The sequence below is a fragment of the Bidens hawaiensis genome, unplaced genomic scaffold (assembly GCF_021521415.1).
Source record: "Bidens hawaiensis isolate Kalapana, Puna unplaced genomic scaffold, B.hawaiensis_p1.1 tig00029389_1, whole genome shotgun sequence".
Classification (NCBI taxonomy): Eukaryota; Viridiplantae; Streptophyta; class Magnoliopsida; order Asterales; family Asteraceae; genus Bidens; species Bidens hawaiensis.
Window position 1 is genome coordinate 188,572 of NW_027494873.1, and position 12,088 is coordinate 200,659.

At 34.5% G+C, this 12,088-nt stretch overlaps 1 protein-coding gene and 1 pseudogene across 2 annotated transcripts; both read right to left on the reverse strand.

The window, feature by feature from the left end:
• Window positions 1-1,166: 1,166 nt before the first annotated feature.
• On the reverse strand, window positions 1,167-5,323 carry LOC143578887 (uncharacterized). Its single transcript, XM_077062348.1, has 7 exons — window positions 5,231-5,323; window positions 4,733-4,932; window positions 3,166-3,274; window positions 2,818-3,074; window positions 1,928-2,215; window positions 1,758-1,833; window positions 1,167-1,669 (listed from the first exon to the last, which is right to left on the reverse strand). Exons 2-7 carry the CDS (start codon window positions 4,802-4,804, stop codon window positions 1,167-1,169), a joined length of 1,305 nt encoding a protein of 434 aa, XP_076918463.1. The 5' UTR covers window positions 4,805-4,932; window positions 5,231-5,323.
• A 3,458-nt stretch (window positions 5,324-8,781) lies between these two features.
• Window positions 8,782-11,174, reverse strand: LOC143578895 (protein BPS1, chloroplastic pseudogene; annotated as a pseudogene). The gene is made up of 2 exons (XR_013143356.1): window positions 11,061-11,174; window positions 8,782-9,925 (listed from the first exon to the last, which is right to left on the reverse strand). The product of XR_013143356.1 is annotated as a protein BPS1, chloroplastic pseudogene (transcript).
• Between the last annotated feature and the right edge of the window lie 914 nt (window positions 11,175-12,088).

The following is a 12,088-nucleotide window of genomic DNA, read 5'->3' on the forward strand; positions in this document are numbered from 1 at the left end:
CAACATAAATGATCAAAAATCTACATTCTGAATAGCAAAATGGTATCACAGAAAAAGAAAAATTAAATCTCGTGAAAAACACGGCCAGAAAACAGGTTCCAAACATCTCTGTTTTCTTTCGGTTTCAGAACAAACACGCTAACCTTGTTGGCCACGAATGGATTCCAGGTAGCACACAACATAACCCCATGTACAAGACGCAACACTACATTCATATGCTTACCATCTATCTATATCTAGAACTCATATCCAGCTCAGGCACATGCCCATATATCCCTTGGACAGATCCTGCATTGACTGGACGCACCTGCTTTGACTGGGCCCACATTTCCATCTCCATCCTATGAAATGCTTCCGAATGGTTCGTACCATCAGCAACTGGGACTGTCAAATTGCAAGTTGAATATGATTATTCAATATTTAATAATCACTTTGTAAAGTTATAAAGAAATTACCGGAAAATGGCAAACCGGGTCCACCAACACTGAATCCATGACCTGGCATAAAACTGGACGCTTACAATTGAGGTGGCGGGAAAGTGCCTTGCATCATCATTTGTGGCAACACTTGATGATGAATATTAGGATTAACAGGGACATCTAACCCTGCAACCGTAGCATCAGGGTGATGAAGACCGGGAGCATGCACGTTTCTTGGCATTGTTTCATTAATAATAGTGTTGTCACGTTGCATAATTTGATCTAGAAAGCTCATCTGGGAGTTCATATGATGCGGGCTAGTATCAGATGGATGAAACGCCGGTCTCTGATACTGATTATTGTTAAATTGTCTCTCAGGCTGCAACATGTCATAGGGCCCACGAGCTCCAAACCCAGAATTAAGAACCGCAAGTTTCTCGGATATATCAAACGCCACATCAGCAGGTAATGTTTTCCCTGTATTTGAGTTATAAGTGTTTGCGGCATCACCAATAATGAAGCTCTCTTCTTCGGGTAGGTGGATTTTACTCGGGTCAACTTTGACTTTCTCACCATTAAACTGTAGCCAGTTTTCAGAGTCATCTGATTTTGCAGGCTGTTTCATGGTGGGTCCCATCCCATCGACGCTAAAAACTGATAAATCATGAGGCTTGGGAAAATTGATTCTGGCTGACCCAGGTGGGTCCCTCGGAACAGAAATGGGTGCTTGGGCCGATTGCAGCTCTTTCATGAAAACGGTTCCGAAAAGGGCTTCAAGTGAAAGATTCTGACCAGAATTAGCAACTTCCTGATTATTACCAGGATGTGCTTCAAGCCTTCAACCGGCACAACAGGCCCAACATTTGGATTTGGGCCATCATCGATGGTGGGTCCTTTTTGTAACAATGAAAGCAAGTGATGAGTTGCTTGACTATCAACTGGTCTAGCATCCATGTTTTCTTGACCCGAAACAGTCCAATCAGGGACAGGTGGCAGAAAACTTGAACTTTTTTCACTATATTCAGACATTATTGTTTGTTCAAGGTCTTCACATGTAAGAACTGCAGCAACCGGAGATGGTGCAGATTCCTGCTTAAAATTGTTGAATAAATGCTTCGGGTTGGAAGGCGTTTTGGTAATTCCAAATCCCTTGCATGATAATTCGGGTGAGATAGGGTTAACTTTCTCACCACCACCAATCAGTGAGAGCAAGTCATTTGATCTGCTAGACGAAAAATCAACCACATGTTCTGCAAATGGCAAAATACATTTAAAAAAAATACACAGACAAAAAGAATTTAACCGAATAAATGCAGATAACTGTGAAGATTAACATACCGTCTTCATTAAACCACTGAGAAAATCTGGAAGACTGAACACTGCGGGGACTCGGGGAATCATCTGGTTTAATGTTCTGCTACCGAACCCAAAAAGAAATAATTATCTGAGTTTAAAAATGTTATTTCAAGAAATAAACAAAAACATAACCTTATTTAATATGCATATACCTCTGGAAAAGCTATGGGAACACCATCTCTAATTGTTGGACCATTGCCAAAAAGTCTCCCGAGGATGGAGGTTGTATTTTCCTGACTGGAATTGCTGATTTTATTTGTTGCGAGTTCAAATACTTCACCATCTACAGCTTCATGTAGTTCTGGAAAACCAGAGATTATGCTCAGATGATGGTCACCTGATTGTATTTGTATGCTTCCCTTGTTATCTAGGGTCTCATTTTGAGTGTGGTTACCCTTTGCAAGTAAAAAAATTTCTTCTAATCCAGGTTTTGCACTCTGCTGAATAATACATGAAGATATATGTTGCTTAGAAAGATCATAATATGGTCAATTAATTTTAAATGAGTTGAGTTGACCTTTTCAAAAAAGAAATGAATATTCATTTAAATTATTTGACAAATGAGTGACCGACTATATAACTAGATTGTGACACAAAAAGGCATGGGTGGAAGAATGGGTGGGTGGTTGATGCGACAAAATGGGCATGTTGAGTTGGATCGGGATGGATCGGCCCGAAACACTTATTGCTTAAAAAGTTTAATTTACTAGCTCAAAAAGAATTAATTTACTAGCTCAAAAAGAATTAAATTTTGAAGAAAAAGACAGTACGAGGTTAAAGGTTTTATGCATAAAAAATACACTTTTGGTAACTCCTGTTTGAAACATCCAACTCATTTGATCTGTATCCTTTCTAGCAATTTTCCTTTTTTATTTACCCGTTCGACCTGTGATAAATAAAACATAACCCAAATCAACCCATTCATAAGTAAATGTGTTGAAATGGCCACCTCCACGTACTATTAATCACTTAATCGAAATTAACGAGCACATTAACGATGCATAAACGCGACATATATGCATACATAACTTAAGTTACTTACATCTTTCTCGGTAGAAGAAATCGAGTTTGTGGCTGAACTCTTCTCAAGGGTTGTGCTTTTAAATCCAGGTGGCACCAGTGGTCGGGGTTTGGAAGACTGCAAATTTGACTTCCCAGAATCATCCTTTGGAACCCTTTCTTCCTTGATCTCCTCCAATATAAGATCTGTAAAGTCATCACTTTTAACCTTACTTGCACTTGTTTTCTGCTTTTCTTGTAGCACTTTCTGTTGCTCCTTCCTCATCAGTTCAAAAGAAGCTTAAAGAAAATTAAAAGGCATAAGTCAGCGACTTGCAGATCATTAACCACCAACAGAAAGGAAAAGAAGGGTTTATAAAGATAATGATACCTCTTCGCTTTCTTTCCTCTTCTGATCTATCCTGACTTGTAGATTCAATGGAACCAAATGTTTCATCATTAAACGAGTCATGTGTGTTTGGTCGGGAATGCGGCACAACCTAAACAAAACAGTAATAAATATAAATACAGGTAGACATGCATACTATATTTATAGCATGGTTGTAAAAGTCGCTAGGCAGACCCTAGGAGGTCGACTGGGGAGTTGGGTGTACTCGGAGTACTCGGAGAATAAAATGAAAATTAATTTTTGGGTATTATATATATGCCAAATATCATTAGTTTACCAATATTTATAACAAAATACGTTAATATCAATATAAATAAGAGAAATACATTTTTAAATGATAAATTATTCTAAAAATTGTTAATCATTAATTAAAAAAATGATATTTGTTCTTTAACAATATAGAGATACGAATTATGTTTTATTTTTTTAAGTCAAAATCGGCACAAGTTCACCGACAAGATGTGATTCTAGCCGAGGTTAACCACCCTTGATCGATTCTTAGTAACTAGGCGGAGTTAAAGAAACTCCTCTCGGCGACATACCTTGTAGCGAGTACTCGGCCTTGTAAAACTACTTCTACAACATTGATTTATAGCAATCTATTTTAATACAATGATTTAATAGCTTTTGTGAATAACTTCCGACTTGTTTGACCTGTTCATAAGTAAACAGGTCGAAATTGTCACCTCAATCTCACGTTAAGAGGTTCATTTGGATGGTAATTTGAACCGACCGAAATGAAAGTAGTTAACACAAATAAAGTTTTTAGCAACTTAAACCTTGAAAGGACGGGGGGGCTGATACGCCTCGGTACTTCTATTGAGATGAGAGTGTTCATTTATGGGGCCCTTTGGAGCAGAGGTCCCACCTGCAATACCCGAGGGTCTAGGAAAAGAACCACTACCAAGAAGTCCATCATGCTCTGAGTTTTGCCACGGTCGAAGAGATTGATTGCCATAATTACGCCTTCCAGAATCTACTTAAGAAGATTAAAATCAGCAACGCATACACACATATATGCACTGCTTGGTTGTTGGACATGTGATGCCATCAATGAAAATGTGTTTTGAAATATATAGTAATATGTTATAGGGTTTCTAAATAAACACTACTGGTATAACAACACTACTATTTGGGATTCCTTATTTTAACTCCTATAACTATTTGTCATAAGTTAATAAGTCAGAATATCTTAACTTATGACTCACAATATACTGACTTACAAAACACCTTATTAACTTAATAACTTTTCTAAAAAGTTAAGTTAAAAAGAAGCCTAAATAAGCAATCCCAAACACCCACTTACTATTTACCCCATATCTTATAATGGCTGTTAATGAACCCTACTACCCATATCAGCAGCACAAGCACACTTTTAATACTCACAAAACATACTAGTAGCTAATAAGAAGCAAATGTGCAAAACACGTGTGACTTTATAAAAATCAATGAAATGAAGAAAAAACAAAGTGTATACGTATGTCAAACCTTCAAATTAGCGTGCATAATAACTTATCAACCGTAGCATGTTATACACTAAAAAACCAACCTGGATCAATATCAGACTGTGCATCTCCATCTTTATCACTCCGTCCAGAAGAACGACCGTCCCATCTTCCATACCGAGAATAATTACTCAAATCACCCCTGGTCGGCGGTGAAGAGCTGTAATCGTTACGATGAAAACCTTGTAACGGCAACTTCCCGTGCGTTCTAGCCCATTCCTGTACGGTATTCTCTTCAAACTCCCTAATTTTAGTAAACCAACATTAACACAATGACACAATCACACCATACAATAACAATAACAATAACAATAACAGAATAATTCACATATTGGCATATATATGTATGTTGCAAAAGTCGCTAAGCAGACCCTAGGCGACTTTTGACCGCCTAGCCCGACTAGTCCGACTTTTGACCGACTTTGACCGCCTCCGACTAATCCAGGCCGACTTGGAAAAAGTCTCCAAGGTAGGGGTCAGAGGAACGACTAGTCGGCCTTGGAATCCAACTTTTACAACACTGGACTAACTGGATAATCTACCTGAGAATCGATCGATCTAATCCACTCGGCAGGCTTTTGCATACTTCCAACTCACTCAACGAAAGAAGAAAATCTCTAGTATACAAAACTCTTGACTTCCTGAATCACACAACACAAATTAATAACTACTGGCAACAATTAAACTAACAAATCTCCACAAAATAAACTAATTACTTTTCGGATTCGATAACCGAGCTGTCACCTTCATTTTCCAAGCTCATTTCACAATACTAACAAAAACCTAACTATTCACAGTATCTATCACATATAAAATTAAAACCTAAGTTAAATCACTAAAACAACATGTATCGACTCGTTCTCATTCGATCAATCGCTAAGTGGCTCCTTGATAGTTGATACTAAATGAGCAAAGTATACATCTAGGTCTAACGCATTAGCATCGATCTTCAATTGAGTTTTGGTGCGATTGATCGGTAGAGTTTGAAAATAATATGATTACGGGATTAGTTTTCAAATTTTTCATAGTATGGGATTACACCTAATTAACTTAAACGACACATCCCTACTACATACCTAAATTATAAACTTAAAACGTTTTTATTTTAAATGATATTTTGAGGTAAAATCAAATTTTTTATTACATTGAAACAGGAGGAAATTGGACAACAAGCTGCGCCGCTACCCCTTTTAAAATTGCAAACCATAATCTTTTAAAAACTGCATTTGCTGATCTTAGAGTCATAACATTACTATGCATGACCCGTTGAACACGGGTAAGTAACTCCACAACGTCAGGCGCGAGGAAACCAAAAGTGTCAAAAGTAAAAGGAATAAATACATGTTTGTTGTCAAGACATTTTCTCTCATGTCACCTTGCCTGAAGCAGCTTTTAAAGCAAATAACACTACATTTCTCTCTCATATTCAATTAAATAAATATTTTATGCATTTATCATTAAAGTTTTCTCCCTTCTCAACTCACAACCAATTCAACAAATATTAAAAAATAAATAGGGGCAAACAAAGTTTCCTCAAATTTACAAAAAATTACTACATTTTATCTCTCCACCCTATAATTTACACTCACACCCCCCCCCCCTCACATAATAATTTTAGAGGATGGGTTGAGAATGCTCTTAGGCAATGTCCAATAAAACTTATAATAATATTGTTTATTTATAATAATATTTATATATATGTAACGTATAATATTTTTAATTTATAATAGTTTGTATATAAATAAAAAGTATACAATAAGTATACCCAATGCACGTGGGCCATGACGGGTAATTGCTCAACAAATACTCAGCGGGTGCTAGACGGGTATGAGACTTGGATTAGCAATAGCTTAGCTAAAGTCTCTTGTATTTTGGGGAGAATAGTAGGATTCAAATTTTGACTCGGGTGTAAATTATTATTATTATTATTTTGAAATAGTTTATAAGTAGAAAGTAGATGGATGTGTGAGACGTTGTTCAAAAATAAAATAAAAGAAAAGCTTTTCGAATGCATAATGTTGGACAAATAACTTAACAAGTTTTTATATTTATCGAATGAGATGATAACTAGGATTGTGCATATAGCTTGTGACTTCAAGTTCATTTGATATTGGCTCGATTGTAAATGAGTCTAGCTTGAGTTTGCCCTGTCTCATATCTATTTGACTCGTTAGTTTGTTCGTTTACGTTGAAAACAAGTTAGAATATAAATATAATCCAAATCTTTACAGCCTATTTGGTGCCTTAATGTTATTTCATTATAATTATATTTACGTCCCTCTGTCCTTGCATATCCCTCATCAAAACAGAATTAAGATATTATCTTTCAATAAACAATAACAAAAACGGGCTAAATCGAGTCTGAGCTTAAGTTTCACAAAACAAATACAAGTCTATCTATATGAAATTCTTATAATTAAGGAAATGAGTATGAGCTAAAATAGAAGAATCTCACGGCATTTCACGGTACAAAGTGGTATAGATGATTGTATCACCTAAATTTCTGATATGATATTTTAATATATAAGATTTAAATAAATATTTTGGGTAAATATATAATTCAAGTATATAAATTATTTATATCAAAGAGTTATGGTGATTAATTTGATAAAATTTTCGGTTACAAAGATTTTATTTTCTTTTTGTTATTTTTTTTAACATCAAATCTTTCATCTACTCTATTTCACACCAATAAACTACACATTTTCCCGACCAGTTGTTTGAACATTGGACCTTCCATCTAAGAGGTGTCTCTACCAAGTGAGCTAGTCCCATATTAGGATATATAGACTAAAATGAAGGATAGGATATATGACTGTATGAGATTTAGTGGTTCTATTTTTAAGTTAAAATAGAAATCAAGTTCAAAACAATCCAAAAAAGTGTGAGAAAGATGGGTTGCTACTTGCTAATATGGACACATGTCTCATTTGAATTTGATGCTTTAGTAATTAGTATATATAGGTGATAACAATTATCCATTCTCTAAAAGATGGGTTTATTTGGTTAAATATAAAGGGTCTACTCAGATTAGACAATGGGTGAAAATGGACCAGTTTAAACTTGTCAACCAAACAATTTAGCACAACAGCACTATCCATATTGATTGTTTGCCTCCACCATTGCTACCTCCAAGCCACCATTGAAAAGTTAAAGAGCATGTGAACCTATCCTTTTCTTTTCTTTTTAAAACAAAACTATTTGACCGATAAACTCAGTCTGAGATGACCCAGTTAAGCATTTGCGGTGCAGATGGACTTTTTCATTGGTCTTCTAGCATAAACCTTCCTACTAAAGTCTCTTTATAATAGACTCAACAATTCATTTCATGGCAGATTCCTCGATAAACTTCAGGTAAAATTTGTGTAAAAGATTTTGTTGATGTGCGAAAAAACACTTGACTTGAACACGGGCCCGCTCAATTTTACAAACAAGAGTTGTTTAAATATCAAGATTTTTAAGTCTACGGTCCATAATCGATCGTGTTATCCCTTACATCATGTCTTCTTTTCTTGTTGTTCCTTGCCTACATCTAAAAACATGGCCTATGATATTGATCTAGCGAGCACTTTGAGGTTGGACAAGATTTAAATCTTGTAGATCATCAACCATGTTCTTAAATCCAATCAAGAAACAACAAAACAAGGCATGATGTAAGAGAGAACATAACTGAATATAAACCATAGACACTCAATAACCTTGATGATCCTTTAAACAACTCCACTTTCTAAAAATTAAACAGATTCCATGATCAAATTCAATGTTTTCTCGCCCGCCAACATAATCTTCTACACAAACTTCACATGAACGAGTCAAGAAATCTGTCAGTAAATGAATGATTAACTCCATTATAAAGTTTTACTTAGAAGGTTTCTGATAAAACTATCTGAGTCAACTCAGTTAAGCCTTTGCAGTGCAAAAGTCAAGAATGAACTTTGCTTCTATGTATGCATGTTTACATCTTATGTCATTTGACCAAAATCCACTAAAATTGAAGTCATAACATAACAAAAGGTCAAACAAAGTGTCTAAAGTTGCAAATACTTTTCTCATATTGAACCAAACATATATTAGCATCTTGATGCCAAAACAAAATATATATAATAACCCAAGTACCGCGCAACTAGACAAGTACCACATAAAAACAACACGACATACATAATCGACTAAAAAACATATACACATATAAGGAAAATTACATTCTAACCTGCTGCACGCCTCTCCATGGCGGCTGCTGTTGAAAATTATCCAACAAAGCCATCCGCCCATCAACAACAACCTTAAAAAACCGATCCATTTCCGCTTTGATTTCATCCAACCCAACCAGAAACTCTTCATTACTTTCCATCAACTTGCAACAATAACCATCAAAAACTTCCTGTTTTACTTCACCCAAACCCTCATGGACCAATGGATACAATTTCTTGACATGTTGGTCAAGTACCCGAAGCTCCTTCAACGTATAAACATCACCAGAAACATATATATTATTTATTTCACCATTCATAACAGTTTGCAGCTCAGTAAAAGACTCACACCATAAATACTCTTTTGGAACCTGCAAATTGACAAGGGTCCTACGAGTGGTTGAAAATGCAGCCACTAGTGTGCTGAATATGAACATGGTTTGAACCTTGAGTCCATACATGGCTCGAACCAAGTCTTTAGCTTTCGGTATGTTCTTGATTTTGGGCAAGTTTAGTGTTTCCTTAAGCTTACATATGACATCACAACAATCTTCTAACTTTGAGTTATCATACCGCCTTTGATATTGCATCCACTCGTGAAGAGACGAAGATGCCAGCATGAGCTTTTGTGGGTTACCGGATTCCAAATCGAGTATTGCGCATTTCAACATGACATAACCGAATCTTTGCCTTACGATATCGGTCTCGTACGCGCTGCAAAAGTCGAGAAGTTTCAAACTGTTGTCTAAGTATATATCCACCCATTTTCCGTCCCAGCTACATATAGGGAGTTCGAAATCTACAATGAGGTTTCTTATGTCGTTAAGGGTTTCACAAACAGAAGACAACGCGGACTTCATCCATGAAAAGCTAATGACATCCGTTGCGTTAGTCGGTTTCAGTTGGCGAAACCGTTCGGTTAAGTTTTTTTCAAAAGTGATTAGTGCTGGTGACGGTTGATGAGAGGCTTTGTGCATCATCATCTTAAACGGATTCCCAATTGGGAGAAACGGCCTGTGGGGCCCATCTGACCGACTCATTTTTTATTACCTGCAAAACCACAATTGCAAGAAGAAAACATATAATGCAAAAGCAAAAAATAAAAAAATAACCAATGAAAAGGAGACCCCGGTGCACCGAGGCTCTTCCACTTTTAGGTTCCCAAGAGTTGGAAGAAATATTAGGTGTTTCCAAGACTTGAACCAATGGTCATGAAGAAGTAACCTTATCGGTTGCTCCATGGTTCAGCCTGAAATGACCAATAATCACGCGCACGTTCATGACTCGTAAGTGATGCACTGATGATATGATTTTATTATATGATTTGTGAATTCTACTCCCTATGTATAGATTGAGTTTAAAATAAGTGTATGCATAATCCTTTTACAAAGACTGATCATCCTCAATGCCATATAAGTATAAAGTTCACAAATCTGATGTCAATAATGAATCCAGAAAACCTAATTTTGAAAGGCAGGTTAATATATTTGAAATTAGTACACCTTAAAAACCAATTATTTTCTCCAAAAAAAAAAAAAAAAAAAAAACCATAGTCTTCTACATATAGTTTCTCTGGTTGACATATTTGAAAATTATACATCTAAATATCCATTTATTTCCTCAAAAGAAAATTCCAAATTTAGAACCCTGGTCTTGTACATATAGTTTTTCAGGTTAATATATTTGAAATTAATACATCTAAAAATCAAATTATTTCATCAAAAAAAAATCCCAAATTTAAAACCCTAGTCTTGACTTGTACATATAGTTTCTCATGCTAATATATTTGAAATTAATACATCTAAAAATCAAATTGTTCCATCAAAAAAAAATCCCAAATTTAAAACCTTAGTCATGTACATATAGTTTCTCATGCTAATATATTTGAAATTATTAATACATCTAAAAATCAAATTATTTCATCAAAAAAAAATCCCAAATTTAAATTGTACATATAGTTTCTCATGCTAATATATTTGAAATTACTACATCTAAAATCAAATTATTTCATCCAAATTTAAAACCCTAGACTTGTACATATAGTTTCTGATTTCATTTAAAATCAGAACATGTGAACACAGATCTAACAATTATAAAACCTATAGAGACCATAATTAATGAAAAAACATAAAGACAAAGTCAAAATTGAACTAAAAAATTGGTCAACAAGATAAGAACAACTTACCAAGAAGAAATTGAAGAGATAAAAAGCAAAGCAAAGCAAAGCAAATCAAGCTATGTTAGATCTGTACCAGTAGTATCTGAAAACCACCACCAAATTTATCATCAACAATTGAACAACTTTGAGTAACATGAATTTGGATAAAAGTGATAAATAGAGGTTTGATCAGCTAAAGCAAAACTACTACAAAGAAATGAAATTGTTATTATCATTATTATGTGTGTTTGTTTGATAAAGAGAAAAGAATTGGAATTGATGGAAGAGAAATGAGAACTTGACCTCTTTGTTAAAGACTTTTTCGTGAACCATGAGTTGTTGAATGTTGAATAAGTGGACATGAATAATTGTCACTGGGGGGTGGCTGCCTCAATAATATCTTCTTATAACTTAATTTAATATAATAATATTTATATATAAGGGAAAAAAATTTATATGTATTTATTTTCATTAACTTACTTTATGAAATTATAATCAAGTGGAATAATTTTATTATAATGTTATACTAGTTAGAGCCCGTGTCATACACGGGATAGTTTAAATTATAAAATTATAAGTAAAACAAATAATTACATAATGTATATGAAAAAATATATATTACATCTATGTTTGTATCTATACAATGTATACATAAATTGATTTTATTTATATCACAAAATGATTTTTTTAAATGAACTTAATAAAAAAATGTCCGTGCAAAAACATAACCGTGAATGCTTCTTTCTATTGAAAAATTCATTCTCGGTGTCATATATTTATAATTGAAAGAATTTTGGTTATGAACGAATTTCGGAAATAACACTTCTCACATGATAGTAGTTCTAACCACTCAGCCTAAGCATTTATTGATATATTTATCAATTTACCATCCATTAAAGGAAAGTAGAACATTAAATTGTAACAATGGATGTTCTTCAAGAATTATGTTTTTTTGAGCCACACCATGAAAAAGATTTTGATAAGTTTCAGAAGGCTTCTCAACTTTGTCATAATGACAACATAAAAAATAACATGTTAACCTATTAAATTTTGTC

What these genes read in the sequence shown, in the direction of transcription:
- LOC143578887 (XM_077062348.1), bottom strand. Translation starts at nt 4,804, where the DNA reads ATGGAAGATGGGACGGTCGTTCTTCTGGACGGAGTGATAAAGATGGAG. An exon ending in TTTCTTCTACCGAGAAAGAT is followed by an intron (nt 2,216 to 2,817) that starts GTAAGTAACTTA and finishes TGTATTATTCAG; the next exon opens with CAGAGTGCAAAACCTGGATT. An exon ending in TTCCCATAGCTTTTCCAGAG is followed by an intron (nt 1,834 to 1,927) that starts GTATATGCATAT and finishes GTTCGGTAGCAG; the next exon opens with AACATTAAACCAGATGATTC.